Genomic DNA, 22722 nt, shown 5'->3' on the forward strand with positions numbered 1-22722 from the left:
CCTCGAAACGATGTCACATTCTTACCCTCACCACGTTATGGTGGCTTAGATGATCCTGCGATCGACTTCCTTTCACGTTGTGGTGGAAATATATGATAGCAACCTACTTTAGCCACCACGCCACAACACCCACATGCTACGTCGTGGAGTAAAGTACGCTACCTACGACTTACGATGGAAAAACACTCAAATCACTACCTCACCACCATGTCGTGACAAGCCTCTCACCATGTCGTGATGGACCTGGAAACAAATTTTCCATTCCATTTTCAATACAATTCAACCCCAAACTTATATTTATCAATTCCAATCCATTCTCAAATCAACATAACACATTTCATTACTTCAAAACATCAAATGAATACGTGAGAGGCATCGATTGACGTTCTACAAGTCTAATATTACCATAAGGACCAAAATGCCCTTTAACACATAATAACATTTTAAAACATGAAAGCTCAAAAATATAGGTTCCTACAGGCACTCTACCAAAAATACTCTAATATAACAAACATATTATTAAAATGACATCCTTTTGTGTTAATGAAATACGATGACATGTATATCATCATTCTCTTTTTTTTCTCTACTTGTTCTTGGCATTCTCTGATACCAAAGCGGAAGTCTTGATGAGGTAAAGGGATTCCTCAAGGTCGTCACATAGCCTTTCAGGGTCTGGTATGGTTTCTTCGTCTGCTGATATGATAAATGTCAATTTATCCATATAACTTAGTATATGAATCATCAATGCCTGCAATGATACTTTTGTTATTTCTCTTATGGAAGTTACTAAAAGCTTAGTTTAAAATATATTTAGTTGATAATGGTATATATCATTTTTTTATGCTACATTTAATATACTCTTAATATATATTTGATTATTTTGTATGTCTCAAATATCATTTCATAAAGAAAAAAATCGATATTTTAATGACTCGTGAGAGTAACGAACTTCATATTTGTTTACATTAAGTCATTTTCCTTTTGTGTACACCATTTTTTCAGAGAACTTTTTTTCAAAAAATATAATTACAACTGATTATTGAATGTTATAATTATATTTTTGAACAAAAAAAATAATTTTGTTGGTAAATTATGTATAATTTTTTTTACTAAATATGAATAAAAGTAATATTTTAATATCTTATAATTAATTTTCCTTTTTAATCGGTCCTTTTAATTTAAATAAAAAACTAATTAATTTGTAAAATATTATTTTTAAATTTTTTACTTTGTAAATCTATTTTTAGATTTTTTCTTATCTTGATGAAAAATAAGTAAACATTAAAATATGACTTATCAACCTCCATAGTTACAATAAATGAAAATTATATAGATGATCATTCAAACATTATCTTAATCTGAAACTTCAATCTTTTCCAAAATTTCACATACAAAAACGTGAAGTTGATAAAAAAAAAAATCAAACACCCGTACAAACATTTGAGTAATATACACAAGTTTATATATATATATATATATATATATATATATATATATATATATATATATATATATATATATATATATATATATATATATATATATATATATATTGAAAATTATTTTGATAATTAATTAATTAATAAGTATTTTTTTCTCTTTTAGAACTTTGTGTATCACTCAAATATATATGTGTTTGATATTCCTATCCACTTGGCATATTTTGTGAAAGGTTGAAAATAATTGAAGTTGCAAGTAAAGATAATTTTTATATGGCCATCAAAATAATTTATATTTATTATAATTATGGCAGTTGGTAAGTCGTGTTCCAATGGTGAAGTATTATTTATCAAGATAAGAAAGAGATTTAAGAATAGATTTTTGAAACAAAATTTTAGAAAAATGAATATTTTACAAATTATAGATTCTTTGGATAGAAATAAAATTAAAAATTAAAAGGGATAATGAATTATGTGGTAAAAAAATTATTTATCTCACATTTAGTCATTTTTCTTGTGTATATAGTTTCCTTTTTATGTATATATTTTATAGTAAACTTATTTTTTTGTTTAAAAAATAACCTTATTGTTTGTGATAACCGTTTGTAATGATATTTTTTAAACAAAAAGAAATATGTTCACTAGTGAAGTACAAAAATAGTAATTAACTAAATGTGAAGAAAAATGAACATTACCTAAACATGTAATTATCCCTTAATAATATAACTCGAAGTAATAAATTCATATAATTATTATGATCAATGGTTAAATTGTGTAATATAATTTGTAACTTAATAGCATGTAAAGTATCTATTGCAATCTTTTCCTGCAAATAAGATAGGATTTTTTAAAATATCAAGATCCTAGTGTATACATCAGATCTTACAAAAATTGGTAAGTTATAATTTTTGTACGCAGGTAAAATGTCAAGCTATTATTATTACCATATAATATGATGGTGATTATTTAAAGATAGTAGATACTTAGATACATAAGATTCCTCTATTTTTTCCTTTATAAAAGACATAGTGCATATAATTTTGGCTACAAAATAAGGCACTAGTTAGAAAAAGTCAAATTATATTTAGGCAATCTGATCTCATAAAATAAGTTCCTAACTATTGAATATGAATATATGCTACCTAATAGAAATGGTTTGAAAATATGTCCATTTTAGGCTATCATTAGAAAAGGTGTATCTACTATAATAAATGAAGGTTTTTTTGCCATATGTCTTCTTCTCTTTTATTTGGACATATGGCATTTTCTATAATTTTTAAATTTTTTATTTTCCACTTATCATTTTATTGTATTTTTCATTTTATTTAATTAAAATTTCACATTTAATATGTAACATAATATATATGTAAGGTATTAATTAGAAAGGGTTTATATATGTAATGTATTCAATACATTAAAACCTCATTAATTTTAATAATTCAAAAAAAAATTTCATTTTTCTTATAAATTCAAATTTTTCAAATTGTTAAAATTTCATATTTAATTTTTTTTAAAATAAGTCCATGTAATACATGGGTCTCACACCTAGTCAATGTTTTAAAAACCGGTTTGAACCGGCCGGTCGAACCGGTTGGACCGGGAACCGGGAGAATGAGCGGTTCAACTATCACCGGTTTTATATTGATTTCTGAACCAGATTGAACCGACCGGTTTTTAGAAAAAACCGGTTGAACCAGTCAAAATAAACCGGTTGAACCGGTTAAACCGAATAAAAACACATGAAAAAGAACCATTTACATAATAAACATTGGTGATTTTTTTCAAATCTATTTAGTTTTCTCTAAATAAAAACATATGGTAAAAGTTATAAATTTTTTTGAGGTTTTGTATTCATCAAAAACTATATTTCGTTTCGGTATTATACTTTATTTTTTTTTTTGACGTATATGCATTGATGTAAAACACTAAAACTTATGGTTATGTGTTATTTTAATGTATTTGGATTTATCTACAACTTATTTTTATGTGTATTTTTAATGTTTGAACTTGTAAACATCAAATTCTTAATTTCTATATGTATGTATGTGTAGGAAAATAGAAAAAACCATGAAAAATATATAAACCGGTTCACCCGGCGGTCGAACCGTTTGAACCGGGAACCGGTCACCATACCGGTTCAACTAAAAAACCGGTTTTTAAAACATTGCACCTAGTATTGGTAAAATAATCAATTACAACACATTCGATACATTGATGATCTAATAACTCAAAAGATGGTTTAGTAAAATAACTTGAATATATGTACATATATTTGTATATGAATACTTACATTAGGTTGTCCATAACAACTAGGAGCGATGTAAGTGATTTCATGCCCATAAAACGTGACTTCTTCTTGTGGTCCGGGCACATTAGTGAACCACAAGGTTGTATTAAAGAAAACCTTGTGGTTTAGTTTCCCTACCGCCTGTATCAACCCCAGATTCACATTAATAGCAGAACAAAAAAAGATCTAAAAACCTAACTTGGTTATGTAATTAAAATTTTTCTAACCCAATTTTTGAGAATTTATTTAGTACAAAAGCTCTACACAAATCCTTTAATTCTTATAGACAATCTGAGTTAAAAATCAGAATTTAGTAAATCGGTACACCTTTTGGGGTAGTGTAGATCCACCATTGTTCACCATCATTTTTTTATTTTTACACTATATTTGGGTTAAAGATCAAAACTAAGTGGGTCTACAAGCCCCTGGGATAATGTGGATCTGCCATTGTTCGCCATCATAATTAAAATAATAATTTTTTGGTTTTAATGTAGTAAAAGTAACATTCCATGTATACACTCACTAAACAAAACCTAATAATTGTTTAATTTTCTCATTGTGAGGTGATGCATGTACCTTAATGCCAAATAACTTGAGGACCAAATAAACAACAAAATAAGTGTATAAAGGCTCTAAAGAGGCTTTCTTTCGATCGATGACTGCCTTAGCTTCTTTTACATAATCCAAGGGGTCTGTTTTTAGTCCGATTGCAAATGGGAGGAGCACATAACCGATCTGGTTTCCCCATCTACCCATCTTCCCCGTTTTCATTGTTTCGACAAAAGTCTACACATTCACCGATGATAAGTAGAAAAAAGTTAACTAGAATGATATTTGATTTGTTCACATACTTAAGGCCATGAGTTTCAATATGTTTATTGAATAAGATGGAAATCAGATGAACTCACATCGATCCGAGTGGTTGGTCTTAGGTTAAAAAAGAACGTGGCACGAAGGCGAATGTTTTTTGGAATGAAGTCGTTTTTCTTAGGATGATCTGATCCACTAAGATTCATGTTTTCACCTGCAAATGGCACTTGATTTATTATAACCACTAAATAAAACTAGTTCGTCTTTAGGACTTGCCTAGTGACTCCAATAAAGTTATTGTATCTACGTTTTAGATATAGCATGAAAGGTAGATATATAGATGCAAAATTTGAAAGATACAGATATAGATGCAAATAAACTTACTGTATCTACGATTCAGATAGCGTGATAAACCTGCTTGAGTAACTCCAAGCACTACATCATTCAATGTCTGCAACATATATCGAATCCATTACATAAATGTAGATGGTCAATCTCAATATCATTTATGTTATTTAAAATTATTATTTTTTGGGGATATTCACAAAAATGATAACATAGTTTCCTTAAAATTAAAGATAATCACCAAGTTTTGAATTATTTACGAAAATGACCATCAAGTTAGAAACATTGTATTTAGAATTCGTTTTATTTGTTTCATAAAAAGATTTTGTAATATCAAACATATTTTATAAAAAATATTTTAGAGAAGATATCTCGGACAAAAATAGATGTTTAAGAGAAAAATTAATATAAATAGACAATTCAGGCAAAAATATACATTTCAGAGTTGTTCTTTGAGTTTCAAAATTGTTATTTTCGTTTAATCCATGACTCAAATTCGCTAATACACTGATCTGCGGCTCAAATGATATTGCAAGAGAGATTTGTGGTTTTAAAATATGTTAAAGCAAACATTTTGAAGTATCTGAAAATAATATTTTTGGTTCCAATGTCTTGATGCAAACCAGAGAAAAGTTCATATTATTTGCTAAAAGTGTTGCTTCATAATAAAAAATGGCCTTATTTTGGACTTGGTGGTCATTTTAAAAAATAAAAAAATAAAAAATCATAAAAAAAATAAAAAAAAAAAAAGCTTGGTCACCATTTATTTTTTAACATCCATGTGGTCTTTTTTGTGAAAATCCTTGGACTGAATTTTTAGCTGTGTAAATTTTTTTAGTTTTCTGTGAAAATTTTCAAATGAAAATGAAAATTTTAAAACGTGTTTAATTGATTCCGTTTTTAAAATTTTTCCAAAAAAATTAAAAAAAAAATTGTTTTCCAAATTGTATGTAATTAGAAAAATGATTTTTATAGTTGGCAAAGTTTTCTAAATTCATAAGATGCATAATGAAAACTTCACCATTTCCAACAAAACACATTTTTTAAGATTTTCATTGAAAACTGAAAATGAAAATTTAACTTTATTTTCTAAAAAAACTTTTTTCTAAAATATAAAAACAGTTTTCAACAACCAAACACATCATTGGCCATTTCATTATAAGATTGTCACAGGAGACTTTTTTCCAACACAATATTTTGTTGTCCATTTATTCCATTGGTATATATATATATATATATATATATATATATATATATATATATATATATATATATATAACCACGTTGCATTGTTTGACTACTTTTATTGCATATACAACAATGAAATAAACCCTAATAAAAAAAAATAAAAAAATAAAAAGTTAACTTACCACATCCATGACCTTCTTCACCACCTTAATGTCAGATAAGTTCACGCTCTTGCGAACAAAACGTCTAGGTCTATTCTCTACGCCTAAAGGGCCTTTCAGTGGTGTTTCAGTGTCTTTAAGGAAAAACACGGTGAACACAAACAGCACAACGGAAACAAAGGAGTTCCAAAACATTTCTAGCACCGACCGGACAGTAGAAAATTTGATGTAACTAGATTCTTTGTAGACGGGAAGCGTTGGCAAAGCATTAGGATCCGATGATTTTCGTGTACAAGCAAGAAAAAGTGTCATCAAAGACAAACCATCGCCTAAGGAATGATGGAAGCGAAAAACACCGGTCCCTTCATCATTGGTTGTCTTGATGTCAAGAAGGTGGAGATCCCATAAAGGCTTTGAACTCTCGATGGGAGATTTGCTAAGGTTTGAGATGTAGTCATCGACAAATTTGTCTGGGAATGCAATATTTGGTTCTATTTTTGGGACTATAACATGGTTGTCAATGTTCACGTTTGTTGGAACCCATATGAAGCTTCCGGTCTCTTTGTTGACCACCTAAAAATCGATAAGAAGGCAAGAGTTTAGAAACGAAAATAGCTTCCCAGAAAACAATAGAATTAGTTATCACATTTTATTATCACGTTTGAATAAGGATTGCAATGAATTGTTTTTATTTGTTACACATTGATATTCTTTTAAGTTAAACTAAAAAGGATTGCAATGAATTGTTTTCACTCATATAAGTGTTGTTGTTTTAAACACATACGGGCACACATACACTTTGACATGTTCAGTTCAAGAGTTCAAGTAAGAAAGATAACCCCAACAACAATTTTTCATAATTACATGTAGAATGGAAATACGGGGAAAAAGAATTTAAATGGAAAGCAGATCTGATTCCACTATTTGGTACACCAGAAAATAAATTTAACCGGAAAATATTCATAAGAAACAATTCTGTAATATAAATAAAATGGAAATTAATTTGTTTTTCAATATTTGTTATTTCAAGCAATTCATATTTATGTTTGTAAAATCACGAAAATAACTTAGAGAAATTAAATATCCTCCTACCTTTTGATCCTACTAATCCTACTATCCATTTAAATGTTGACATGTGTTATATTGGTATCCTAAAATATCATTAAATGAACATTAAATATTACACATATTATCATTTCTTTGGGTAGGAAATATATAGGAACAAAAAGTAAGAAGATATTTAATTTCTCAATAACTTATTAACTACTCAACTAAAGTAATAACGTGGCAAAAAAGTAAACATCTTTTTAATTAAATTCTTAGATTGCATGTACATAAAAGATAAAAGTGAAGAATAAATCGGAGACAAAAGATAATAAAAAGTATAACTAAAAAAAATGGAAACGGGGCATTTTGTGGCTATAACCCCTCAAAAGAAGTCAAACGCCTATTTCTTTAATCCATTCATTAGAACCATAAACAAATGGTTGGATGCCTGGGTACGGCTCGAACTGTATAGCTAAACAGTTTTTTATTTTTATTTTGGTTTTTTAGGATATTCACCAAGAACTTTATTAATCTCCACCATTTTTGTCGGGGTGGTATTTTATTTGCTCAACCCCATTGAGGTGAAGAAAAGGAGAGGTAGAAAATGGCATTGATTGGTTGGAAATCGTATTGCACTACGTTGGTGTTACAGTATGACTTACGATAAGAGGAAGGGGGAAGCGACAGTGTGTAACGTTGTTTTGGTGTGTCGTTTTCAGCAAATAACGGTGTTCTTGTGACCCATATAATCTTAAATATTTCTTGATGGCTTGATTTCTCATTTTAGTCATTTTTCTCCAAACTATAGAGTTATTTTGTTAGAAAAGAAATTAGTTTTCTTACTTATTTCTTTATTCTTGGCATTAAATAACAGGAAAAATGAAATAATTTTATTTTTTTCTTCAAATTTTCTATACCAAACATTGCCTAAATTTAATAAAATTTGATATATTAGTTTTTACTTTTTGTAAAATAAATCGAAAAAAAACATGTATATATATATATATATATATATATATATATATATATATATATATATATATATATATATATATATATATATATATATATATATATTATATCTTATCTTATATCTTATACTATATATAAAATATATTATTCATATATCTTGAATTTTAAAAAATACAAGATATAAAGCTTTTTGTTCAAATCAATTATGCATAACAAAATTATTAATACTTACCAAAATTTTGAAAAACTTAAATTATGGAAGGTATTAAAAATTAATTTTGAGAAAAATAACAATTTTAAAATATTAAATTCATCAATATAAGTTAATTTACATTTCTTAAATTTGATACATATAATAATTAATTTATATCAAATGTATTAATATAAAATATAAATAAACATAAATATTTTAATTAATAATGGTAATTTTTCTTACTACATAATAAGTAATAACAAAATCAAATGATTATTTTCTCGTAAAAAATTATTCATCAAAATAAAAAACTATTTATCACTAATTTTTTGCGCGGGCACACATTTAGTATATATATATATATATATATATATATATATATATATATATATATATATATATATATATATATATATATATATATATATATATATATATATATAATTTCTTAGTTTTATATATAGAACATAAAAATAAAAATATATAAATTTTGATAAATTGTTTTGTTTTTTTAACGTAAAGCCCTAAAAATATAAACCCAACGCTTTGTAATTGTATATTGATATAGGTTTTTATTTGTAAACATAAAAATAACAAAATAACCTATTGATGCACAAACCTCCAACTCAACTTGAAACTACTATAAGCAACTTAAATAGAGTTCATTAGTTCATAACCCATGTGAGACAAATTATCACATCATGGACGTGAACCATGGGCGACAACAGTTTCAACTTTTGATGGTGTGGTTTCAAGGTTATATTTATACCTGCAGGCTTGAGAACCTAGGATGTCGAAGGAGAGAATGAACAAGATTTTGTTTGACGACAGCAGGGTTGATCTTGGTCTTGCACCCCATCATGGTTATGATGTAGACATTGGAACCAGGTTCATGGAACAATCTTGACATAGGGCTCAAAGGTTGATCTTCTTCCTTCAATCTTAGACCATCGTTGATGGTGGTTTTGATCTGTGTAAGAGTGTTGAGACCTTTTGCAGAACTCATGGCTCACACAAAATTGGAACTTTCTATATCTAGGAATGCAAGTTGAGTTCATGAATGACATCCTTTATATACATCAACCATAGCATCATGTGTTTTTTTTTCTTTCGACGATGCATAAATGTTTTATTAAAAATAACCACACAGTATTTGATTTAATAGGTGTCAAATTATATATGCTATTGGTTGACGAGTCAAGATTGATGAATATATATTTTCTTTGTTTATTATTCTTTAATGGCAAACTACACGTAAATGGAATATACTATGGCGAATCTCCTAACATTGAAAGGACATATATTATAAGTTTATAATCAAACAAAAGAAATGATTTTGTAAAATATAAACCAACTCATAAGTAACTATTTTTGTTTGATTATAGACTTTATACTTTAAGCTCTTACACGTTGATTTTAAAGGATTGTACAATATATTTTTCGAAATAAAAACTGATTGATAATACATTTAGTTTAGGTAAATTTTCTCCTATATATTAATATATTATGTTATAATTCATGTAAACCAAAGTAGAAATGTTTAAAATTATTATATTGACATAAAATAATAATAAAGAAAGTAATTAGAAGAATGTATCCTGATTTCTTGAAATACATTAACATATAAGAGATTTAATTAGTTTTTTAAATTATCCATATTATTTATATTTCGAAAATGTTATTAAGATATGATATTTTATTCTCAAAAATTGAATTGAAATTTATAGTTTACCAAAGAAATTTGAAAATGATAGAAATAATAGAAAAATATTATGTGTCAAAGGTAACATTTTTAGGTTTTCTTTATTATGATAGATAAAGATAAATAGCGAAAATTCCAAAAAACTAATAATAATAATAAAATCTGGCGTTGGTTTATCAAAATATTGCACAAACTAAATACAAATAATATCAAATTTGAACACAAAGAAAAAACTCTATTTCCCTATATTGAATTTCAAAAAAATAATTTAACAATCCGATAATTAATATCGTGAACTAACTATCGAAACGTCAAAATAACAAATAACTCAATAATTAATATTGGTGATTAAATAAGGAATAGTTATAACAAATAGAGACAATCTAACAATTTAATATGGAGAATTAAACTTCAAGCCTCATCACAAATTATAAATTTATTATTATTAAATAAGGAATAGTTATAACAAATAGAAACAATCTAACAATTTAATATGGAGAATTAAACTTCAAGCCTCATCACAAATTATAAATTTATTATTATTATTATTATTATTATTTTTATTTGTTAAGTTTTGTCCAAAAATAAGATAGATCATATTTGATTATAAAAAAAGTAGAGAGTGTCTGGTTAAAAGAAGAACTAGAAACAAAAAATAAACGTAAAACTAACATGTAGACTGTAGATTCTTAACCGGTAACAATTGCATTGAATAAACGTATGTCCTACAAATGATTTGCATGCTCAATATCTTGTAAGTTTCAGCATAATCCCCTAGGATTTAATGTAAATTATTGTTTATTCCAATAGCTACGGAAGAACTAATAAATGCAAAGTGAATACTCACAAATCGGGAATCGAGAACAACCTTCTATCTGAATTTTCAGAGAGATGAGAGAGAGGAAAAGACCTCGATTTTTTGTGTGTGCAATATGATTCCAAGAAGGTTGTATTTATAGTGGTGGAAACCATATAATTCTCCAAACAACTTTGGCTCGATGAAGTCCTCGTTCCTCTCACACGTTATCACGTAGCATGTGCTTTTACATGATGTGTATGCATGAAGTCAGTGCGTTTTCATAGAGGTCTCTAGAAGGTTCATGGACCTTGCCCAATTAGTCACAGTGTAGTCAACATTGATGGGGTGAACTGACCTAATTTAATCGAACTTGGTTAAAAAGAAAAGCTCATTAGCTCATAGCAATTATGTGGTCATATGAAGTACCAAGTGCATGTAAATCATGACATTTTGCAAACATCACATCTCGTGTACACGACCCAACTTAGTGCTTTTCGGTGCTTGGCACATCCTTTGATTCACTAAATCCTTTTATGGCTAAGTTCAAAGAATACCTTAAAATCCAACTTAAATTTCTTTCCCCGCCTATATGGGAAAAGGGGAAATCCCAACTTGCATTTTATCACTTAAATTTCCAACAATTCCCCACCAAGCTGGCAAGTTTCCTTTCACTTAGACAGATGATGTCACTTAGGTGTAATGAATATTAAACCCTAGTTTAGTATTGTGAAACAAGAAGAGGTTGATTCAATGGTATCATATGGTTCTAAACCAATAACTATGTGACCTCTTTGGTTTATGCCTCCACATCACCTGCTATCTTTGTATTCTCACTAAATATGAATATGAACATACACTATAAACCCTTTTCATGAACCTCTAGAAGATAAACCACTAATATTCATTTGAGGCACCACCACCTCTTGATCATATAAGAAAAGTTTTTTAGCATATTCATTGCTTATATGTCTCTAAAGTTTTGTTAATATTTTTAACTCGACCTTCTTCTTAGCAACGATTACCTCACATGCATCTATCAATATTCATAGAAACTTTTATCTTTAGTAACTTTGTTATTTCCTTTTTAAAATTAAGTAGTAACATTAATTTTAGGTTGGGTTTCCATCACTGAACAAGTATATCGTGGTTTTAAACCCATGTCTATTGTAGTAGTTCCAACCAAATCTCTCATCATAGATTTGGTCAACAGATATGTCGACTTCCTACTTATCTTCACACACACACACACACACACACACACATATATATATATATATATACATATAATTTTGATGCCACAAGTTTCAAAGTTGTCCCATATAAATGTGTTGAATACCAATACACATTAACTTCCCATTATACACAACATCGGATACTTTAGACAATGTGATCTTACTGTCACTATACATGAGAATAGATGGAATTGGAATATCCTACAGATAGTTGTAGATCTTTATTCTACTCTTTTTCTTTGCTTAATATTGTTGAGGAAATAAACTCGACATCCATCATCGGGTGAGCTACAAGTAGTATCTTTTGTGCCTAAGAAATAAATCCTCTAGGTAGTATGTAAACCCAAACACTTGTGTATTTAGAATCATTGGAGTGATCTGTCTAGTTGGCATCAAAATACCTTACTAGTAATCAACTTAAGAGTACTTTTCTGTTTTCAAGTATTATAGTACTCCATCAACTTCCTTCCAGTGTTCTATACATGGTTTGATAGTAGATTGACTTAGTTTTCTTAAAGTGAATGCAATTCCAAATCAAGTGTAATGTATAACATACATCATGCTACCATTTCGATTTATATACTCCACTCGAACCATAGCTCGATTAGAGTTCATATTAAGTTTCACACTTAAATAAAAAGGAGTGTTAATTTCCTTAATGCTCAAATGTTGTGTAACATCCTGAAATTAGGTACAATGATTATTCTTGAATCTTTCCTTATTATGTAAAAATTAGTCCCTAAATATGAAAGGTTGGCAAGTCAGTACGCGGGGCGTACGCATAAGTATGCATAGCGTACTCATGCACCATGAAGAATTGCAGAGGCCACCTATTACGTTGGCCGTACCCCTTAGTACGATGGGCGTACTATGCTCAGATGCAAACCCAAGTATTTGCGTTGTCCCCTTTAAATAGAACATGATGGTCTCATTTCTATCCACCCTTATCAGCCTCCAACCCTCTCTAAAACCCTAATATCGTGTGTGTGGCTTGTGTGTGTGATTTTGCAAGTTTTGAGTGATTCTTCGCCTTGTAGTTAAAGAAGTATGTTAGAGAAGAAGAAGAAGAAGAAGAAGGTGTCATCAAGCTTGGAGATCCAGAAACTTTCCACCTTTGTGCATCATTTTCAGGCGGAGTCTAGATCCAGCAGTTCGGATGCTAGGTTTTCATGTCATCAGTATCAGTGAGTCTCCTCACTTACTCTTACATGTATGGTAGGTTAGTTTTAATATCATGACCAACTAGGTCTAGTTGTTATGTTATGTTAAGTGTTGATATGATATTTGTTGTGACCGGGGTTGCTTATAGCCAACCAAAGGTTACGGATAACCTTACGAGCGTGTTGTTAGCTCACGGGGACTACTGATAGTCCCAAGGTTACAGATAACCCATAGATGTTTACTTATGTTGTGTTATATGTGGTATCTTGGGGAACCTACTAAGGTTTGTGCTTAAAATTGTTGATTTGTATGTGGCAGGTACTTCGTTGGACCGCGGGAAGGTGGATGTTTGATTGTACATACACACTGGGAATTTACTAATGGGACATGATCTTTTATGTACTCTGATAGCTATGCTATTTGTGGTTTTGAGATGACTTGTAGTTGATCTGGTTGTGAAACTATGTTTTTGGAAGTTTTAAAAATGAAAATTTTGGTCTAAAATTGAGTTGTTACAATTTGGTATCAGAGCCCTGGTTTAAGGAATTTCGATGAACCTTTGCATGACTCCAAACTCAAACTGAGGGTTCGAGCATTTTTAAGAACTTAACAAGAAATGAAGACTTTTTACAAGAGGAAAAACCCAGAGAAGCAGTGTGTACAATCGACCAGCGCTCGAGCGGCAGTTTCCTAAGATACCTCTGTTAGGCGTGTCAAACCCAACAAATAAAGGGGTAAAATAACTCCTTAAACACTACTACTTTGTACTAGAAATGTAATGCAAGGTAAGTAGGGTCGATCCACAGAGACACGGAACAAATGTTTATACATTTTTTCGGAAGGTACAATAATGGTCACATAAATGGGGGGTTGGTATGCAATGATTTAAACAAAAGAATAAAGCAATAAGTAAATAATCAATTAAATGAAACAAATTCAGGATTTGTGAGAACTCCAACTCTATGCAAGACAAATTAGCAATGTTATTTCATGGATGACAAGATATTTGTTTAATTCTATCTAAGTTGGTACTTGAAAGTGTTAACAAGCTCTAACACTTCCCATTCACCACAATAATTAACCAAAACAAGCTCTTTGATTAATCCTAACCTTACTAACCTAATCTAAACAAGCTCTTAGAATTGGATTGAAAGGTTGCTTTAAGCTTTATGTGAATGTTCCCAATAACACTCAATACTCCTCACAAGCTCGGGAGCGTAAGAATGTGTGAAAAGATTTACACTAATTTCATTCAATAGAAATCAGATTAGTGCTTGTTACCTAGTCTAATTTACAAAACAATTATGGATTTTGCAATTAGATAACTTGAATGATCCGACCCTAATTCAAATGGCCAATAAGAATCACAATTAGAATCAAACATTTGATTGAAACAAAATCAAATTCACTAGATAGAAAATTGAAAGAAAACATCAAGTCATATGATTGAAATCACAACTAGAAGTCAAGACATAAAGTTGGAGAATCTAGGGTTCTAGTCACTCATGACTAGAACAAGATCACAAATCTAGAAAATGAAATTAAAGTTCTTACAAAATGAAATCAAATGTTCCCAAGTGTTAATCAACTTCAAAATCCTCAAGAAATTCGCCTTCTCCACTCCAAAAGTCGACCCCCTCAAGAAAAAATCGGTTCCCCCTTTTAAGAATGGTGAAAAACTGCTTTAAAACCCGCATTTACGTTTACACGGCCCGTGTAAATTAACATTGTTATTTACACGGCCCGCGTAAACGCAAAAATATACTACGCAGAAATCTACGTTTACACGGCCCGCGTAAACGCAAGGCTTCCATTTACACGGCTGTGTAAACGTCTATAAAGCCAAAATCTTCGTTTCTTTGATATATTGCTCCTCGGTGCTCCGCAAGTCCCGAAATTTTGTCCGTAACTCTTATTTACCTCCTCCAATAATATCCTACCTCCAAAATTCCCTGAAATATCACAAAAGTATTTGAATGAAGTTGCCTCATGAAAAATCCCGAAAAACATGCAAAATGCATGAGTTTAAGCCTAAATGCAATGTACTTTTATGAAATAAAGCTACAAAATGGGTACAAGAAATGCACCTAACAACCTCATTTTTCATTTTAGTATTGCAAAGCAGACATGTTGTACTGTGAGAAAATAGGATTGCATGCTAGCTAGGGGTAGGCTAAGGAATCTTGCTGAAACTGTATAAATGTTTCCTGATTAATGATGACTTAGCCTAGGAGTTCATTCCTTATGGGATTGAATCTGCATTATCTATTTGCTAGGCGTATGCTTTATAGTTGTACATGGTTACGATTTTATATCCTTAGAATGCATGTTTTAGCCTTACTTCCTGTTCCTTGTTTGGTTGTGGATTTGAGGTAGGATCATTTATTCAAATGTCTATCGAGTCTCATACTATGTACAATTGGCATACGCGAGGGCAACAGAGATCTCGTGAGGTAGAGCAGTGTTGGGAGTGGTCTAAAACTAGTATCTAGATGTATGTTTGAGGTTCTCAGGAACTAGTAGGCCGAGTCCATAGTTGATATGAGGAAGTAAAGTTCTTGGGGTCTCGAGGGTATAACCTGAGACGAATACAGATTGGTGTGGAAGGTAGTATTGGGCCCGTACTACTGAAAGCATCGGATTTGTATGCGGCTCGGGGAAATAACCTCGAGGGAGTAGAGAGCTTGTAGGGGTGTGAAATTTGATATATGTGTTTAGCTTGTGTTGATGATTTTCTTATGCATTTCAGTATAGTGGTTACCGGAGGTTTAGGCTCCAATGACCCTAAGAGGTCGAGTGCCAGTGATTATGAGATTCGAAGGATTGTTGCTGCAGAGGTGGTCGCAACAATCCGAGAGGAAATCTTGGAGATGTTTGGCTCTGTTAAGACCATTCTGATTGAGACCTTTGATGACCGCTATGCCGCTGTTATTGAGGCTGCTACTGCCACAGCCACCACGGCTCTTACTGCTGTGAGACCGCAGGGGGTGATTCTTTATGGTATCCGGAGTTCACCAACACGAAGCCACCGATTTTGATAGGACCCATGATTTGATTGCCTCAATGAGATGGATCTTTGATGTTGAGGGATGTTTCTATACCTGATCCTGTCTAGAAAATTTGAGGGTTCGATTTGCATGGAACCTGCTTCACTTGGGAGCGAAGGACTGGTGGAAGTTTGTGAATGCTACAAACCTACAGAGCATATTGCGTTGACTTGGGAGAGGTTTACTGTGATGTTCAGGGATAAGTTTGTGCCCGTAGTTGAGCGGGAAAGGTTAGACCAGGAGATACTGTCTCTCAAGCTGAAGACATAGACAGTGACTAAGATCACTAAGATGTTTCATGAAAGGGGTTTTTTTCCCCTGAGCAAGTATCGACGGAGAAGGCCTGTGTAGCCCGGTATTTAAGTGTTCTAAGGAAGTATATCAGGGAGTTTGTTGCGAACACTACATATAGGACATTGGTTGAGCTGTAGACCAATTCAAGGAGGAGAGATATCGAGTTGGAGATTTAGGCTAGGGAGGAGAGGGAGACCCAGGGTAGGGCCAAGAGGTCAGTGCAGTTGTAGCCAGCGACTAAGCGGGCTAAGCCCGCTGATCAGAGAGTTGGAGGCCAGAAGGGACGCACTTATGGGAAGTGCGGAAAAGTTCATAAGGGAACATGTTGGTCCGGGTCGGCTTGCGACCTATGTGGCAAGGAGGGGCATTTATCTAGGTAATTCCCCAAGGGATTTTGAGTTTGTTTTAGCTACAACCAGACGATCCACGTGAAGGCCAATTGTCCACAGCTTGCATCTAGGGCGGTTCATACTCCTACCCCAGCGACACTGTGTATCACTTATGGCCGGCAGGGAAAGGCCGATGCATCGAAGGCTCAGGGCAGAGCTTTTCAGTTGACAGCAAAGGAGGCCCGCGCAGATCCAGATGTCGTGGCTAGCATGTATTCCTTATATTTCTGTAGATTTATTTATGTTGCTTATATTGTCAATTGCCTAGGTACGTTCCTTGTGAATTTTTTATCGCGCTTGTGCAATTTGACTCGGCTGTGAGTCGGTCTTTTGTGTCATCATGTTTTAGTTACGGTTTTAGTATTGCGCGAGAGGCCTTGAGCAAGCCCGTAAGGGTCTCGATACCTGATGAGTATCCTGTTTCAGCTACTGATGTATATCGGGGTTGTGTGTTAGATATTTTCGGGATTGGATATCCGATAGACCTCATTCCTATCTTGATGGGGGGTGTTTGAGTGATCGTGGGTATGGATTGGTTGAGCCGAACTGGGCTCTGATCGACTGTGAGCGCCAGTTAGTGACAGTCTAGGATCCTAGTAGGGGAGTGATGACTATATATGGTGAGCGTACTAGATTAGGATCATCCTTTTGTTCTGCCGCCAGGGCAAGGCAGAGTTTACAGCATGGATGTATGGGTTTTCTAGCTTATGTGGTGGATACTCGGGTTGAGAAGAAGGGATTGACTTCTATTTCTGATGTTCCGGTGGTATGTGATTTTCCTGATGTTTTTCCCGAGGAGTTACCGGGTGTGCCTCCCGAGAGGCAGGTGGAGCTCCGGATCAATCTGATTCTGGGCGCGGTGCCGATTGCCAAGGCACCATATCGTCTTGAACCTCCTGAGATGCAGGAATTATCTTCTCAGCTGCAAGAGCTATTGGGGAAAGGGTTCATTAGACCAATAAGCTCCCTGTGGGGAGCTCCGATCCTTTTCGTAAGGAAGAAGGACGATTCGCACTGGATGTGCATTGATTATCAGGAACTGAAAAAGCTAGCAGCGAAGAACCATTACCCTTTGCTGAGGATAGATGATCTTTTTGACAAGCTTCAGGGAGCGTCTTGGTTTTCCAATACTAATTTACAGTCTGGATATCATTAGATGAGGGTATAGGAGGAGGATATTCAGAATACGGCCTTTTGAACTCGTTATGGGCATTACAAGTTTGTGGTGATGCCTTTTGGGCTCACCAACGCACCAGCAGCGTTCATGGACCTCATGAACCGGGTGTGTAGGCCCATGTTGGATCGATCTATGATCATTTTTATCAATGACATTCTAGTATATTCGAAGACTAGGCAACAATATGAGGGGCATCTACGAGAGATTCTTGGGGTTTTGAGGATGGAAAGGTTGTATGCCAAATTCTCCAAGTGTGATTTCTGGTTTATAGACATTCAGTTTTTTGGGGCACCTCATCAATCAGAATCGTATTTTGGTTGACCCAGCCAAAATTGAGGCGGTGATGCAGTGGGAGGCACCGAGATCTCCATCCGAGATTCGGAGCTTCCTTAGTTTGGTAGACTATTATTGGAGCTCCGATAATTTTTGTCAGGAAGAATGACGGTTCACACTGGATGTGCATTGATTATCAGGAACTAAACAAGCTGAAAGTGAAGAACCGTTACCCTTTGCCGAGGATAGATGATCTTTTTGAACAGCTTCAGGGGGCGTCTTGGTTTTCCAAGATTGATTTGCGGTCCAACTATCATCAAATGATCGTATGGGAGAAGGATATTCAGAAGACGGCCTTTCAAACTCGTTATGGGCATTACGAGTTTGTGGTGAAGCCTTTTGGGCTCACCAATGCACCAACAACGTTCATGAACCTTATGTAACGACCGAAAAATACAACCAATTTTAAATTTTTCAAAAACATCTTGATTCCATTAATTCTTTACAAAAAGGGTTTTCAATACAAAACAATTAAAGTGTTCCCAGAATCACACACTACAAAATCATGAGGAGCGGTACGATCACGCCTTCGCCTTGCCACGATCTCCTGAAGAACCTGAAAAATATGAAACCACAACTGTAAGCCCGAAAGCTTAGTGAGATATCCCCAAAATACCAACCACAAATACCATACACGCATAACATGCCATAACATATCTGATCACAGAACAGCCATGCACTTCGGGTCTACTGTGTGATTGGTCCGCCCGCTACCGGGCCTTCAATCCACCTGGTCCACTCTCTGAGTCTACAGTATGACTGGTCCGCCCGCACCGGGCCTTCAGTCTATCTGGTCCACTCTCCAAGCCTTCGGTACGTCTGGTCCGCTCTTTTGGGGCCTACAGCCTATCCGGACCGCTCGCTGGGCCTTCGAGACAACCGGTCCGCCCTGGGTATCTTGGCCTACAGCACTCAGCAGGACCCGCCTCAACCCAACTCTAGTCCAAACAACCATGTGCACATAAACATACAATCATATAGCAATTCACAGCCAACAAGCAGATCAAACAGATCACATAGCATATCATCATCCTAACCAGGATACCGACCTAACAGGTCACTAGCACAGCATCTCCCTATCTCTCAGGATACCAATCTCAATCAGGTCTCTAACATGTACCACCCTAGCTCTCAGGATGCAAACATATCATAACAACAACATAACAACTATCCGGATCTCAATCCGATAGGGGCCGGCCTTGGTGCCGTAGACCCTGATGATATAGTGAGGATAACTCACCTCGAAACTGCCGACTGAACAGATAACTCAAGCTGCTCTGATCACTGATACGATCTCCACCACTGGTCAACCACCAATGCACTGAACTCAAACAATAATCAACAATTACCAAAATGCCCTTGGAAACCACTGGTCAACCCTTGGTCAAAGACAAGGTCAAAGTCAACCCCTGACTGACCCTACTTGCCAAGTCAACCCGATGACTCGCCGAGTTTCCATACCCAGAACTTCACTAAATCTGCGACCTAACTCGCCGAGTCACCCCGAGACTCGCCGAGTCCAACGACTCTGAGTCCACTCGCACCCAACTCACCGAGTCATCCCTTGACTCACCGATTCTCGACTCAACCAGAGAACATTAGGACTATTCGACAAGACTCGCCGAGTCTAAGGCTATCTTCAACCTACTCGCCGAGTTGTTCATACGACTCGCCGAGTTTTAGGCCATCTTCATCCGACTCGCCGAGTTGTTCTTCCAACTCGTCGAGTCCCAGCTCATCTTCAACCAACTCGTCGAGTACACCCATGTGACTCGCTGAGTACCACCGGTCTGAATCCATACAGAACCATTCCAGGCCATGCAATTGCTCCAAGACATAGATCTAGCCTCCTACCACTCATCCATCACGTAAAGTGGCAAACTTTACGTGGATCCAAAGAGATCTAGGCCATTTGCACATTGGGCTAGGGTTTGGGACATGAAGGCTTCACTAAATATTCCAACACAGGGACTTTCATGCTCTCTGATCCTTCTCCATCTCAGATCTGGGGTAGCAACCTCAGATCTAACCTCTAGACTCCCATATAGCCCAAGATAAGCTTCCCTCAAACCCCAAAATGAAGAAACAAGATAGCAATAGCCTAAGAACGAGATATTACCTCAAAAGAACGCCCCAACTGCAAGGAAACTCGAATCCAAGCAAAGCCCCTTGCTCCAAGCCTTCAATCTCTCAAAATTCCTTCAACAATTACTTCCCCAAGCTCCAATCCACTCAATAATGGTGCTTCTCCGCGATTTAGGGTTTCTGGGACTCAAGGGGGTGATAAAGGGGCTGGGGGAGGAAACATAATGTTCTTTATATAGGGCTCAACCCCGAGAATTAGGGTTTTCTCCACACAGCGCCTACTCGCCGAGTCCATCTCATTGACTCGCCGACTCGGCTGCTTAACATGCGACCAAGTCGCGACTCTACTCGGCGAGTCCATCCATGGACTCGCCGAGTCACTCTTTCCCAATTAGCACTTTTAGCCCTTCAACTCTACTCTTGCTATTTTGGGATGTTACAATTCTCCCCCACTTAAATTAGGCTTCGTCCTCGAAGCCTACAGCAATTCAATCCCAAAGATACTTCCACAGCACGCCACCTGGTCTTAACCGGGCCAAGTCCCTCAAGGCATACTCATCGAAACTCAAACACACTTTCTCTTTCCTTACGGTGTCCTGACCACCATCTCGAGCCGGGCACCGGCTGTACCCCTGATCATCACTTTCAATAACCAAGAATTACCCAAGATGCAACTCTGCTCGAAATCTTAACAATCACCCGACCCATAAGGGTTAGAAAACCATGAACCATTGAATCCCCGATCCGAATCCCACTCCATCCATTCCGTGACGACGGAAAGACCCATTCTCTCTCTCAGAGCAACTCTCACAAGTTCCCCTCTTGCAACCGCATACATATGCTGAACTAGCTCTAACACCCTCAGGTTGGGAAAACCTGACACACTAGTAATATCCTCCAACATCCCCCAGGATGAACCACTAATACATATCCAATACCCTTATCAGAATCACACTGAGAGCCCAAGACTCTCTCCCTGCATCCCCTCCGAGTCTTTTGGCTCTACATCTGCGGAATTCCTCCGCAACCTCAGCAGACATCCCAAACCAGATGAGCTTCTAATCCACTGCCGCAAACACGCTGCTCAAAACCATACTCGAATTACTCTAATCATAACTCTGCTCTGCCGCTTTCACTTCCGTGAACTTGCACTCCCTCTCGGAGTTACACACCTCTCTCGCTTCCTTTTCCAAGGAATCCACTTGGCCATAATGCCACTCCAACAAGTGCCGCGGTGCTCGCCCGACGCTACACCACCCTTAGCGTGTCCGCTATCCTTCCAACACACTTACTCTGACTCTCCTCGCAAGGACTCTCAAGCCCATGCACTACCTCAACTAAACAAGATCACTACCCGGGGCCAGACCTTCCAATGCAATCACACTGCAACATACACAATCAGCAATCTCAAACTGATCCAACAATACCTGCAGAGTCTTCAGCATGACTGGACCGCCTCACCAGGCCTTCAGCCCATCTGGACCACTCTCTCAGAACCTTCAGCCAATCTGGACCGCTCTCAGTGCCTTCAGTTTGGCTGGACCATTCTCCGAGCCTTCGGTCTGACTGGTACGCCTTCCGGCCTTCAGTCTATCCGGACCGCCTAACTATCAATCAACATTCCGAGCTATCCCCCTCGAAATTCCTCCCATGCATACCGTTCTAGCCCTCTAGGGGTTCCGAACTCTAACTCCATCATACATACTCAATCCCGGCCAGCTCCCAGGCCCTCCACAATACTATGCCCTCGGTCTGTATCCCGCCCCGCATGCCCGACACTTGCTCCTATCAGCTTATACTCTGGGCTGACAGAACACTGCTGAATCCCAACAGCTAAGCACCCTCAAATACTCATCGATCTCCTGGAGAATTCTCCAATTCTCCCCCACTTAAAGCACTGACCAACAACCACCGGTCGCCATTAACGACCTTCCAGAACAATCCACACAAAGAGAACACTTACACACTGACTGCTTCCCACAATCATAAACAACCCTCAGCAAAACACATCTCCTCACTGATCAATCTGCTTAAAAAAGAATCCGATCTCCAATTATC

The 22722-nt window shown here is 35.2% G+C and overlaps 1 protein-coding gene across 1 annotated transcript; it reads right to left on the reverse strand.

The window, feature by feature from the left end:
* Positions 1-314: 314 nt before the first annotated feature.
* LOC145053615 (wax ester synthase/diacylglycerol acyltransferase 11-like) lies at positions 315-9499 on the reverse strand. The gene is made up of 7 exons (XM_079001691.1): positions 9215-9499; positions 6255-6806; positions 4924-4990; positions 4638-4753; positions 4306-4515; positions 3733-3870; positions 315-751 (listed from the first exon to the last, which is right to left on the reverse strand). The coding sequence occupies exons 1-7, from the start codon at positions 9449-9451 to the stop codon at positions 587-589; spliced, it is 1485 nt and encodes a 494-aa protein (XP_078857817.1). The 5' UTR covers positions 9452-9499; the 3' UTR covers positions 315-586.
* Positions 9500-22722: the final 13223 nt, after the last annotated feature.

This window comes from Lactuca serriola, chromosome 5 (genome assembly GCF_051521515.1).
Source record: "Lactuca serriola cultivar US96UC23 chromosome 5, Lser_US96UC23_V15, whole genome shotgun sequence".
NCBI classification, from domain to species: domain Eukaryota; kingdom Viridiplantae; phylum Streptophyta; class Magnoliopsida; order Asterales; family Asteraceae; genus Lactuca; species Lactuca serriola.

Coding starts and splice junctions, on each gene's coding strand:
- LOC145053615 (XM_079001691.1), bottom strand. CDS start 9,451: ATGAGTTCTGCAAAAGGTCTCAACACTCTTACACAGATCAAAACCACC. Junction 4,991..6,254: donor TGAAGAAGGTCATGGATGTG/GTAAGTTAACTT, acceptor TATATGTTGCAG/ACATTGAATGATGTAGTGCT. Junction 752..3,732: donor GTTGTTATGGACAACCTAAT/GTAAGTATTCAT, acceptor GTATCATTGCAG/GCATTGATGATTCATATACT.